This window comes from Argentina anserina, chromosome 1 (genome assembly GCF_933775445.1).
Source record: "Argentina anserina chromosome 1, drPotAnse1.1, whole genome shotgun sequence".
Taxonomy (NCBI): Eukaryota; Viridiplantae; Streptophyta; class Magnoliopsida; order Rosales; family Rosaceae; genus Argentina; species Argentina anserina.
This window is the reverse complement of record NC_065872.1, coordinates 2133069-2147457: the sequence shown is the minus strand read 5'-3', so window position 1 is coordinate 2147457 and position 14389 is coordinate 2133069. Positions and strand designations below refer to the sequence as shown.

At 36.3% G+C, this 14389-nt stretch overlaps 1 protein-coding gene across 1 annotated transcript; it reads right to left on the bottom strand.

The window, feature by feature from the left end:
- Positions 1–12050: 12050 nt before the first annotated feature.
- On the bottom strand, positions 12051–12680 carry LOC126793172 (uncharacterized). The gene has a single exon (XM_050519622.1). The coding sequence runs from the start codon at positions 12678–12680 to the stop codon at positions 12051–12053; it is 630 nt and encodes a 209-aa protein (XP_050375579.1).
- Between the last annotated feature and the right edge of the window lie 1709 nt (positions 12681–14389).

Here is a 14389-nt window from a genome sequence, read left to right as displayed (position 1 = left end):
CTCACGTACTTGCCACATCACCAAGATGACGAAGAAGTTGAAAAAAACTGACGGAAGTACTTCAATGATAACAATACTAGAGTCTGGGTATCACATTGGTACGATTAAGAGTTGAGGTATCACATTGGTAGATACACCAGAGTTGAGGGACTGTTGGTGAAAAAAACTCAATAGCAAAACCAATGAGTTAAGATTCAATTCGTCACTGAATTCAACATATCATGTTTTTACACAATTAGAGATGCACTTTCCGCGTAGAAGCTGACATATAGAAAACAGTAATATTACATTGATACTAGGGTTGATGAGAAGAGACATTGCATACATCTTTGCAAAGTTTTCCTGAGAAATCAGTCTAACCGTAAACATGTGAGTAAAACTTCTAGATATTATATGGGAATATTTCATATTACCAACAACATAATCCTTCCTTAAAAAAGGTAAAACTTATATAGTTAACAAAGAGAGTATCCACCACATAATGAAATTTTACTCAGGAGGCCCGACGTCAAAGCAAAAGAGAAGTAAAAGTAGTATTCAAGTATTCTTGTCCATGCCAGGCCAAGGGGTGGAGGATTCTAGTGACAAATAGATGTCAAAGCATTGAAACATACCTGCCCAGTTCAATGCAACGTCGTCTCTCAATCAATGGCTTGTTTTGAACTAACCATTTTGCGAATGTAAATGTCCCATGCCAGAGTAAATTGGTATTCAGCTAATGAAACCCGAATTTATACAATAAAATCCTGTAACAAACCAAGGTTCAATCTTATGTTTAAATAATTTGATATTCAAACTCCAAAGTCCAAGAAATAACAAACCAAGAAAAATAGAAATCAAATACAAAATTTCACGTGTCACATCCTTATAAGGAAGACATAGGAAGAACAAAATAAACAGCTTCACGAATGGTCAAAACAACTCTTATAGAAGTGATGCTACTACTCTTTTAAGTAATGCACCACTAAGTATCTAATTGCATAGAGTGTTTCACACGCCTGACTATACATTGTATCTCTCCATTAAAACCAAGATAAGTATGACGTCGAAGTTTGTTTCTAAACAAAAATCGAACATATAAACTCTCAACGAGTTTGGAAATTTCATGAAACAACTTCCACATTTTTACCAAAGCTCAAATGCACTTGGTTACTCCTAAACAATTCATTTCTTTCAACACAAAGACGCAAACAAATTAACTAAATGTACAGAAAGTATACCAAGGGGAGCATCAAAACTGCTGAGCAACTGAACTATAGATTTTGCATCTAAACATTCCTCGAACACTATTACCAACATGTGTATGGTGTATTGAATTTTAAATGTGTATGGTCTATTAAAATACCTCTAAACTTTCAAGAAGTACAATCACTTACAACTGCCAGCATCATAGCAGTAAAAGGTAAAACTGTAGTTCCTCTTGCTGCTTCTTGCCACACGTTTACATTTGACTCCCTGACAAGTTTAGAAGTACTTCAAAAATCTGTGGGAATACTTCAAATAAATGTGTACAGAGAGAAATGTAAACTAAAATGTGACAAGTTTTCTCATCTGACTTCTGAGCAAAATGCAATGCATATATATTGTCATATGCCACGTCAAATTTACTATATATTATTTTTGAGTTACTGTTCCCCGCACTGTAGTTAAGCTCGGACGAAATTACTATTTTACCCTCTTTTTTATGTTAAATACGGTTATGACATCTGAACAGTACCAGCTCGGCTCGGCTCACCGTCGAAATTACTGTATTGCCCTCCATTTTCTGTTAATTGCAATATTCCCCTTAAATAAATAATTAAAACTTGCCCTTATATTGATTAAAAATTAAAAATTACCATATTTTCTACTATTTTGCATATTTTAGGAATGTATGGCATACACATTACTTTGAAATGAATTGAAAGTTAAATTTAGGACAAGCATTTACTCGATTTTGTTTCATGGTATTGTAGTTTGTAGTTGATAGGCAAATTTTTCAAAATATAGAATACACTTTTTGTAGTATAGTTTCTTCACAAGCTAGATTACAAACAAAAGCCAATGTTGGGCAGTTTCTACTCTGAAGAATTTGAAATGTGTTTGCATGTTTATTGTGTACTATTGTGTGTGGTTGATGTAATTTATGGTTAATCCATGGCTCACATATTGTTTAAATTTTTCAAGTACAAATTAGACAAATTCCAAAACAAATGAACTTAAAGGTATGATGTATGCTTTTGATTGGTGTTAAAATGTGGCTACATGAGAACTGGTGAGTGCCATGTTTATGTCTGCTAAGCCGTGCATTGTTCTTACAGACATGTACTGGACTTAAGAACTAATATCTGCCATGATTGTCATTATATGAGACAATCGAAGTGTAGATGTCAAAATGTATATACAGTATTTTTAGCTGGTCTAATTCATTTTTGATGCATAGTTCGATGTAGCTTGGGTATTTCGAAAGTAACTTAAAATTGCGGAAGTTTAGTGCGAAACAATTTAATTGGTTCTAAACATCTAATATCAGTTGTTTCTATATTAGTAATAGGTGGTAATAAGAAGATTTCACTTGATGTAGCTTGGGGATTTTGAAAGGAACTTATAAAATTGCGGAAGTTTAGCGCGAAACAATTTAATTGGTTCTAAACTTCTAATATTAGTTATTTCTATATTAGTATATGCGAATCTATGGTTTATGGCGTGGATAGTGAATCTTAATTTTTGTTTGTCTGTTTGTATTCTCCTTTCTAAATTGAATGTATTAAAATTCTAAATCTACATTGATTAACAAACTATTGTTTTGTTACAATTCCGAGCTATTGTGTTTCTCCTTTCTAATTGGACGTATCAAAATGTAAGATCTACATTGATTAAATAGCAAATCATTAAACATATCAGAGAGGGTATCGGATTTATGTTATGCAATTAAACCCGCAGCAAAGCGCGGGTGCTTTTCTAGTGCTTCTTTAATTGAAGGATCAAGCTGAAATGAGGAAACTATTAGTTTGACCAATTCAGAAATATATATTGATCCATAGTTTTTTTTTGACAACAATATATTTATCCATAGTTATATATGCAATAAAGAAATACTTAATAACCAAGGATATCTTGTATCTAAAATCATGTCTACATTTATATACCTCTGGATCTGGAAGCTCATATACTTCTATCTTATCTAATTCAACTTCGTCAAACTTTGCAATATAGCTGTATGAGAAAATAGAATAAAAGATCAAGTCTAACGCCTCTAAAATTTAAATATAAAACATAAGTTCATTAGTAAAATATAATACATACTCCCTTACAGCCTCAACACCGCTATTATGAATATCATCTACAACTGGATTGACCAGATCAAGTATAACATCTCTAATTAATTAGTCACTTCATTCATTAACACACATCCGCAATAGTTTCAGATTCTCAAGGAACAACTAAGACACGATAATAAACAAATGCTCACCGTTTTGAATCTCAGCTGGCATAAGTTCAGTTAGCCTGTATGACTTCGTTGCACAACTCGTTCCCTTCCAAGCAAATTTTGACACATCAATACTATTAATAAGAAAACATAAATGTAATCCTATCACTAAAAAAATTCAAAAGCTCAACTGCCTCGCGTTATGGAAATTTTGCTCCTATCAATTATTATTAAACCAAACGACTAGATCAGAAGCTCCAAATTTAAGAGGTAACATGAAATTACCTGACACAAAGTAATTATGTAAAACCTAGGCACCATTGGTGTCACGACCCCGAAATTTCGAGTATGAAACTCGAATTCGAAGCCATGAAAATTCTAAAACAATCTCAATAAATCGAAATCATTTACTGTCACAATGGATCATTACTGAGTTCATGGTACAACTCAGTTAAATTGATTATTACAAACCAACTTTATAATTCAAGCATTATATCAAATGAAAATGTAAAAACCCTCTCAATCTTCTACACAAGATAAAATAAAACAACTTCAAAATCTTCAGAGTTATCCGTCGATTCCGCTAATCCACACCTGCGGAATTATCCCATACACCATCGAATAGGTGCACCGGTATTGTAAACACAAACTCGGTAAGCATTGCAGCTCGTATGAGTAAAACAACAATATAACTCGCAAATAAATACATAAGAAAATACATAAAGCATTAATCATAAATGCACTCATGAGTCATTTGACGGCCCATCTGGTTGTCCAATAATATCTGAAAATATATGTGCTCATGAGAAATCAGGTAACCCCTCTGTTTACCCAAATACATTTATAATACGGGTACTCATGAGCGCTGGTACACCTCTGTTACCCCTCATGTTAGTACGCCGCCCGACATTAAGCAACCACTTGCTACCCAATATCCAAAATATGGGTACTCATAAGCCGATAACCCATATGTTACCTCTTATGCAGTACACCGGCAGACAAACTAGAGCTTTAACTGTATCGTAACTGTCGCCCGACCAAGGCTAGATTCTGACATGCCAACATGTCTGAAGACAACAAATGTTTTAATATAACTCAAGTTAAAACCACGTACGAACAATCCTCACATATTGTCATACAAAACCAAGTGACATGCTCAATAAATAAATATCAATGCCATAAATGAACTTATTTGCAAACAAAAATTATGACAGTATATAATATAGCAAACCATATATATATATATATACATATTTTACCAATTATACACATACACACATCCACTATATCATATACATATCATAGTTCATTCTTTTTAATTAAGTGAAATTATGAATCTCCGCAAGGGTAGATTCGTCCCTGTGAGATTTTACTCACCTTATATTCCTGAGCGTAATTTCCAAAATTCTGAAATCGAATTATTTACTTGTTGTGTCGATCACCTAGAATAGATAAGAAGTGAATTTAGAAGCGTTACGTAAAACCTTAAATGCCGAAACAATAATAATGTTTTACTGTTCACCAATTTCTTGTTTTTACGAAATTATTGTTCACGAAATTACTATTCACATATTATTGTACAAATACATATTAATTACGTATTCATGTAGAGTACATACTATATACGTATTATGTACAGTCATGTACTATTTTATCGTAAATACTGTTTCAGTAAATATTAATTACCGATTTACTCTTCAAAAAATGTTTTTACAATTACTGTACGTAAAATAATTTTACATACACTATACTTAAAATAAATTTATATTTACTATACGTAAATTATTTTTTACATTCACCGTACAGAAAAATCACATTTTTACAAAATTACTGTTCACGCGCCACCTCTGGCGACCGCGCGTGGAGCTCACGCGCCGCACAAACTGGCGCGCGTGGCTTACCCACCGCCGCCCAAATCTCTTTCTTCTCTTCTTCTTTACCTTCCCACGGCCTAGGGCCACCTCTTACCCTCCTAACGCACCCACCCGCGCCGTTCTAGGCGGCAGTACCTTCTCCATCTCCTCCTCCTCTGATCTTCCCCAAAATCACTCCAAATCAACCACAAATTCACAAACAAGCATCTCGACAATCAAATTAATCAAACCCTAACCTAATTCACGCCTTGGAACCACCGAAACTTGTCGGTGAGGCTTGGACCGACCATGCTCGGTTTCTTGGTGAGGGCGGTGCGATCTCGAGTCCCCCTCCGATCGCAGGTGGTATCAAGGGCAAAGAGCGGTGGAAGAGTGCTTGCCTCATGCCCTAGCTTTGGCGGAGGAGAGCTTGGACATCGGCGAGTTTGTTGCAGAAATCCTTGGAGGTCGGCGTGGCTTCTTGGCGGCGAGGGAGGTCGTGTCTTGCCCGGGAGAGGGAGGAGTCGAGCTCGCGACAGCCTAGAGACTGGCAGTGAGGGTCACGTCACTCGAAGTAGAGAGATCGGCGGCGACGTTTTTCTGAGAGAGGGAGAGATTGGGGAGAGAGAGAGAGAAGAGAGAGAAAAAGGGAGGCAGGTGAGAGGGGTTCCAAAAATGGAAACCATAATCTCTAAAATTCCCTTTTTATACCCACTTCTAAAATCGAAAACTAACTTCCGTCGTTAATAACTTTCTGGCACGACGTCCGATTATGACGCGTGACGTGCCCACGAACTCGTATCGATGAGCCCTACAACTTTTGTGAAGGAAGTTTTCAGAAACGAGCGACGGAGTAGAAGTCGACTAATGCGTCACGAAAACGTAACGTTTTTCTGATTTAGATTTCTGAAGACGGTTTCATTTTCGATTTTACAACGTCGCGAAGCGAAACAAATGCGGTTTAATAATTTTACAAACTCATTAATTTCTAAAAAAAATCAAATAATTGGTTTCTGAAAAATCGGGTCATTACAGTCGGAGCTAGCGGTGGATGTGCAGCAGCAACGACGGCAGAGCTGGTCAAATCTAGAGATACGATTAGAGATTCTACTATACAAGAGATACCGAGCCCAATTATAGTGATGAGAAGGCCAGAACGTCGCCCGAAGTTGGAAATCAAAGACCAAGAAGCTTAGAGCTCCGTCGGTGATGCTGGGGTGACTTCCTAGCCTTGGTGGATACCCGTGCTTCTGGTTTACAATCCTTTTCATCTTTGAGGCAGGGCGACAACAACGTTATGTCAAGGAACTGCCTGAATTGGAGGAGTGGTGGCTGGTGAAGGTAGAGAGGTTCGGAGGTGATGTGTGTCTCCGATGCTTATAAGTTTATGCTCAGTTTTGGATAGGGAATTCGGTGGTGGGGTTGACGGTGGTGGTGGCGAGTTGAGTTGGTGGCTGAAGGTCAAGTTCTCAGCAGTGGCAGAGGAAGAGGAAGTTTGGGGAAGATGAAGAAAAAGAATAGAGGTGTGACAGAAGGAGAAGGGAAAATGAGAAATAAGGTTTCCTCTCTTTGTGAGAGTAAGAGAGAGAAGCACAGGGATGAGAGAGATGAAAGTGTTTCAGAGAGGAGCTGGGTGTCGGTTTGTGAGAGGAGCTTAAAGTGTTTCAAAGAGAATGAGAGTTGTGAGTGTTTCAGAGAGAATGAGATCAACTTGAGGGTTTGTTTCAACACGGTTTAATTTTTTTTAGTCAATCAATTCGAATGCTGCGCCTTAGTTTTATTTAAGTTAGGTCAAATTTTTCGGACAATTTAAGATCACATATATATGTGGTTTCATCTTACACAACTTATTTAAACAACTTGTCTCTAGGGCACCAAGCTCTGGGAGGGAAATATCCCTTCAAAAAACATAAACGACAAATTTTCTATACAATTAAGCGACATCAATATGTCGTCCTATCTAACAAACAAGCGTTTGTACTAATTAGCTTAAAGGAAACAAGTTTGAGAGAGATATATCCCTCCAAAAAAATGGGCTAGTTTTTTGTATGATTAAGTGACAGATATATGTCGTCATATCTAGAAACTCTAGGGCAACAAGTTTGAGAGAGAGAGAGAAGTGTCAAATTATCCCTCCAAAAACTGAGCAAAAGAAGGTCGTATATATATCAGACGGCATATAAATGTCGACTAATTGTTGCTTCTTCTTTTTTGTCAACTTAAAACTTTTCCTATAATTAAGAGCAACACTCACACGACATATATAAGTCGCATGAATATTGCCCATTTTTCATTTGAAAATAGTTTGATTTCATGACTATATTGAGATGACATATACAAAAACATATGTCACTTCAATCCTCCGAACCACACTTAACCTAACATATGTTGCTTGGCCTAGTGTATGCTTGGAAATCAAGAACAATAGTCGTTTGAGCTAAGCTAGACGTTAATCTATATATTGAATATAGTGGTGGAACTTATAACTTTCTGTTGAGGGGGCAAATATTAAGTTCATAATATATTATTTTATTATAACAAAAGTTGCTACAAAATTCAATATACACAAAATGTTTTATATAACAAAAGGTAAATTGTCGATAAATTATTCCAAATATTCCTTATGTAGGCTTAAGTTTTCTCGGAGCGATACCAAAACCTTCTATAGGGATTTGAGTGATAGAGCGACAACGGTCACCGAACTCACCTGCAACAGGATGCTTCGGCGTGGATCGTCCGGACAGGGATGGTAATCAAGTTCTGGTAAGAGGCTGTTCGGGGACTGAGCGGCGATTTCGTTGGATTTAGTTCGGCGACGGATCATTTGACCTTTGTTTTGAGCGGAGTTTGAATCAAGTGGTGGCTTTGACGGAGTCGATGAGGACCTAACTTCTCAGTGGTGGGGTAGGCTACTGTTACCGAATCGGACCTCAATGACCAATTATTGTTTGGGTCTGAGATTTATTTGTTTATGCTTGGACGCAGGCAGTCGCGCCGCTGCTATACACAATATGTTGTCCTTGTCTTTTCCCTTTGAGAACCAAGTCGACGGCACCAGAATTCAAGGAGGCATCACCTTTATCTAGTTTTTGCTCTTGCGATGGTGGAGGAATGAGTTCGTACGCCAGAGGCGGGCACAACACTAGTGCCAGCCAATGAAGCTTCTTTACTTGATCTTACAACAAGTTAGGGTGAGGCTTGTTGAGCTTGGGCAATGGGCTAGCCTATTGGACTTTGTGATAAAGCCTGGTAGTTTTTGGTTTATTGTTTTTCCCCACATACTTCACTTAGGACTAGTTCTAGTATTGGAAGCATCCAATGTAGAGTACTCAGTTGATGACATAGGCTCGAGTTGGGTGCTTTGATGATTATAGGGTATGTGTAGTTTTATTTTGCTTTTTTCACATTTGGTTTTTTAGTTTTGTTCGCTTGTTGGACTTTATTTCAAACTTTGATTTGTTTAATAAGTGTGTTGTTGCACATTTATTTGCTCTGTTTAAGTTTAATTTGTATGAGAATCTCTCATATTTGATCATTGTGGTCGTGCATGACGTTGTCGCCAAATCAAGTTAATTCATTCCCTTAAAAAAGGTAAACTTGTCGATTTTCAAAGTTATATTAACATTCTCCTTTAAATATCTTATGAATATTATTGAATTCCAAGGTAATTTAAGGCAATTAATTGAGGTACTTTATTACAATGTTGTGTTTACCACAAATGATTAAGGTAAAAATTTCAATTTAAAGGGGCCAAGATCATAATTTTTGCCTTGATTACCTCTAATTATTAAACAAAATTTAGTGAAACCCATGATATTAATACATTTTCCAAAAAAGGAGAATTCAACATACACTACCTCAATTATTGGTCATTCTAACTTTTAGTACCTCAAATTTTAAAACTATCACATTAGTACCTCAAGTTTATATTTCAGTATAATTTTAGTTCATTCTGTTAATTAACACCGTTAGTGGCTTTATCTCCCACTAATTTTAAGGGAAATTTTTTCACTTCATTTCCCTCTGATTTCATCTTTCATTTCCCTCAAATTTTAACTTATATATATTTTTAAAGAAACAAGTTGATTAATTCATATCATTTCATTATAAAATTAATAAGCATCTTTCATTTTCCACAACTATTACAAACAAGCTAAAGTTCGCAATTACAAAATAAACCAGCATATATTTCATATTATATATTTCCATCAACTAACAATCATATTGTTATTATAATATGCTAAAAAAACTTTATCATAGACATTTAAATATTTCAAAAGAAAAATAAAATACATGTATAACAATTGGTTATGGTAGAAAATACTAGTTATAAACTAAGTGAAATCAGTGGGAAATAAAGTAACAAAAATGCCCTTATAAATTGGTGAGAAATAAAATCACTAATGATATTAATTGATAAAAAGAACTAAAATTAATTTGAAATATAAACTTGAGATACTAATGCGACAATTTTCAAATATGAAGTTCTAAAAGTTATAATAAATAATAATTATGATACTGTTTGTTTTGCTTTCCGTCTGAAAACATCGTCTCAAGTAAAATCAATCATTTTAACTACAAATTAAGTAGTACATCTAGAAGAACTATCTAACTAGCTAGCGTGTGCTCGTCAACTCATGCATGATGTGGACTATGTTTATACTTATTATGATATAAACCATTAACCCAGCAGTGAAATGCATCCCGGTACATTTTGGCGATTTGGCTAAAGTGATAAAGAGCATGCTTTGCTTCATGAATGGTCAATTCAAACAGTGCTAGGAGATGCACTACCTTGACACAGACGCAAGTAAAAAGATGCCTTCTTTACTACTGTGGAGATTTTAGTTGCCAGAGAGAAGCTTGCATGCATATGTTTAAAGAGATCTGCAGATTTGCTTAAGGGGGAGACTCCAAACTTCTCAAAGTACCCACTCGGGAGCGGCTTCTTTTTCTAGAGGCGAATCTTCTTCAAACCCTAGCAATGAAACAACAAAACCTCGTGCATTATGGATTCCATGTTGCTGGGGTTCCAACTAGGAAAGAATTCAGTTTGGAAATTCGGGGATCCACCACCATCGACCAAAGTTAAAGACTTCAAGCGGGGAGCTGGGGAGATCCTAGATTCTGTAATCACTGTACGTGCACCATTTTGATGATTTCGTTCTTTGGTACTTTTCATTAGCCGCATTTTCAACCTCAGACATCAAAATCACTTCTTAGAAAAGACATTATAACTTCAGACCAAAGAAAAAAAAGACATTATTATCAACTTGTAATGCACCATGGTGGACTGCTGATGAAATATTTTCTTCTTCTTCTACTTCTTCTTTTTTCGACTACAACAGAAACCCTCTACAACACCTAATAACAAGATATTCCTCAACGACCAAGACCAAATTTCCACGTCCCTCCTCAAATTAGAATTATTACAAGATACGTGCTCGTACAAATATGAAATGAAAATCAAATGTAGTTTTAAATGGTCGATCATCTTATTCCCTAGCTAATACGTACATTCATTATTCGGTTTTCTCACTTCGGAATTTAACAACTTAGAATTTTGTATAATCTATACTCTTATGAGATAATTACTCAACTCTTATAACCATAAGAGGGCTTGCTAGCCAAAACAATTTTTTTATTATCGAAATGAGTGTCATATATTAAAATATTTTACTATAGTTCTAATCAATATGGCCAAAAAAGTAGTTGATAAATATAATAAAATAGAAAATAAAAAAACTGTGGTTATTTGAAAAGTTTCCCCACTGCTATACTTTGTAACGTAGGATGTGTGTTGTGCTGGTATTTAATTTAAAGGAGTGGAGTGCCAGGAACGGAAGGAAGGGGTTGAAAAAAAGCCTCGTTACTAAATGACTCAGGCCCAACAATCAAAGAGAGCGCAAGGCAATTAACAAGTCCAGGCTATCAATCTTTTGTGTCGGCCTGGTCAGAGAGCTCATAGCTTTTTTGATAATCATCATGCCATTTGTTTAGGGTTTCTGAGGGATTCTCATCCTCGTTATGGAATTTATTTAAGCCCTCACATAACATGTTGATCTGCGAGAGAATTCAGTGAAAATCAGAAGATTATTATGGTGATGGGTCAGCTTAATTTTGCTGCAAGTTTCAACAAGGTTTTAATAGTATATTAGTAAATTATTGCTACTGCCTTTTGTGTTCGACTGTTGCTTTCACATAAACATGAAAATTGATCAATGATCGATGTCTTCTGTTTCTTTTCTGTTTTATTTGTATCAAGTATGTATATACTCGGTTGCTGAATCAAATTTAATATAAAGGATAGGGCAGAATATTGATGTAGGATCAAAATTTAAAGCTTCCAATATATTTGTGTTCTATGACTCTCTCTTGTTAAAGCTTCATCATGCAGAATCCAAAGTTTAAGTCAGACTGGAAAAGCTTTAGCGGTAAAAGGTATAGGCAATAATTGAGGCAGGGAATGGAAAGATATAGAATAGTAATACTGAACAAAAGAAAACAAGATACTAAAATTTGGTAGCATATTGTTTACAAATGTCTTCAATCAAATTCTTCAGAGCGTTGTAAGTTGAGTTTACTGTCGTATTGAATCAAAGATGAATGTGATATCAATAACCTCACCACAGGCAAACAAATCTCAACAACCACAGGTGCAAGTTTATGAAACAAGAACACTAAACTACAACAAGAATGAAGAGCTTCAGTACCATAAACAAGTAGAAGCTCACTAGAATTTACAGCCAACAACTGACAAAAGAAAACTTCTTCACTCGTCCGATTGATTATACTCTAAAAGAAGTCCTCTGCCTCGATTTCTTGCTTCCTCCTGCAGTTGATGCTGGACCGAAGAATTCAGTACACATTTCCATGAAAAACCTGTCCACAATTTCAAGATAGGCAGGGCAAGTGAGGCGAGAATAGTAATGAAAGACTTCTTGTACATCCAGAACATGATCCACATTGCTTATATCCAACATCTCCAACTCCTTCAGCTTCTCAGCCACCAAACAAACCCTTTTCAGCTCCTTCAATTCTTTGGAAACCATAGTTCTACTTTCCGCCACTCTCTTTGGCATGACCTTGTTATTATTCAGATCACATGCCTCATGATCTCTCCTTCGAACCACTTTATGATCTTCCTGGCCAGGCGAGGAAATAACTAATCTCTTGTTGTTGCTTTGTCTCTTGCTATCCCATTGATCTGTGAAGTCTTTGTGACTGCTTGTGTCGTAAATATTCATATCACTAACATGAGCAGTAGTACTAGTAGACATGGAACTACTATAGGCATTATAGATGGCAGGGGACTTGGGTAGCTTTTGGTAGCTACCAGCAGAAAATAGGTTCTTCAGGTTGCCAAGGGTTTTGCTAATAAACCTCTTGGTGCTGGAAATGGAATTCCTGAGCAGCATTGGTGAAAATTGGTGGTGGAATTAATTTGGAGTTGTCGGGATAGTTTTGGATTGTTGCAGGTAATGAATGAGCTTAGAGATGAAGAATGGAGTTTTCTTTATACAGATAGATGATAATAGAAGAGAGGAGGAGCCATGGGAAGGTTGTTCAACTTTCTATGGAGAATGAGAAAGAGAAAGAAAAAGAGGAAAAGGGATCAGATTTTTTACTTTGGCTCTCGTTTTTCCCTTTTATGTTTCTTTGCCAATACACACGCTCCTTTCAAAATGAGTAACTATGATGAATGATATGGACTGAAAATGATATTGAAGCTAAGGTAGTGATTGGTTTACTATAGACTGAGACCAATTCAGATAGTTTTCTTTGCTTTTACTTTAGAAAATGGAGTTGGTGTATAGCCTCTTTTAGGGACAATGATGAAGGAGCAGGAGGCCAGGAGCCTCTGGTTGTTAGACTGAGACTCTCAGATATCTCATTTTCTTGGATTTTTCCATTCTTTCTGAATATCAAAGTTTTGAGATTGATTGAGATTGTCTTTAACGTTGTAACTTGCTCATGTAGGTATAGGTATTACAACGTCATATTCATAATTAAATGTGATGGTAGAGTACAAACTATCACTGCCTAATATGATCTGATTGAAGCGTAAAGTGCGATGATGAAAATTCACCTCCCTTCTTGTTTATTCTTTGATCTGGTAACTTCCATCTGCTTTTTTGACTGGATAGGCTCCCCTTTCAAATGGAAGTTTCCAATTTGATTGATTAAATTTTTGATGCGGATAGGATATGAGTATTGTTAGAGAGGCCAGTTGACTAAGCTTCCACTCAGTTATGCTTTAAGCATCTCTATGACCCAGAGGCGCCAACGAATGCTCAAAATTTTGTGAAAAATTGAAAACAAAGCTCTTGTCGATTTCAGTGAAGTTTGATAGAGATATCGATCAGTCAAGGAAGTTTGTGCCTTCGGTGCAACAAAGCTAATGATTCTGAAGCAAATTAGTGATGATCATACCGAAGCCAATTATTCCAGCCAAGTATTGCGTACAGGAGCCAAAGAACTTGACTTATCGTTGGAGTGGGAGGGAGGGAAGGAGCAAGAACAAAGTGATGTGTAGCTGACTGAGAATGACCACATAACGACTAGGTCTAACTGCAAATACAGACAGTTATGTATCTCCAAGACTCTATTACACCATGCCACCTCACCTAGGGTTGGAACAAGTCCCTTTCCTGTCATTCTTGTACCGTGCTGTCCAAGACTAAATCACAGAACACAGGCCTCTCTACCACCCTTCATTACAGCTTAACCATTAACACTAAGAATCGCGCAAAATCTTATTATATCATTATCCAGTCATGCACAACATAAAAAGTGGAACAATTGAACAAACAGAGACTTTACACAACAACAGCTGAAACAAAGCCGCAAAATGCAAACCTAAAAATGAAATTCTTTCAACCACACTAATCCAAGCTGTTTCGCAGGCCACACAAATCCTAGGGAAGTCTCTCAGACCAAGAAATAATAATAAATAAAGTCCCTGCCGTTTATGCTTCCTTCTAAGGAGTTCTTCTCCATTTGATCGGAGACCTATTGCTTCTTTACCGGTAAGAGATCACTGAGACATAAACTTCTTCCAACAAGTTCCAACAGTAAGAATGAAAATAGAACAACCCACTAGTGTAGAGGGCCGCGCATTGCAGCG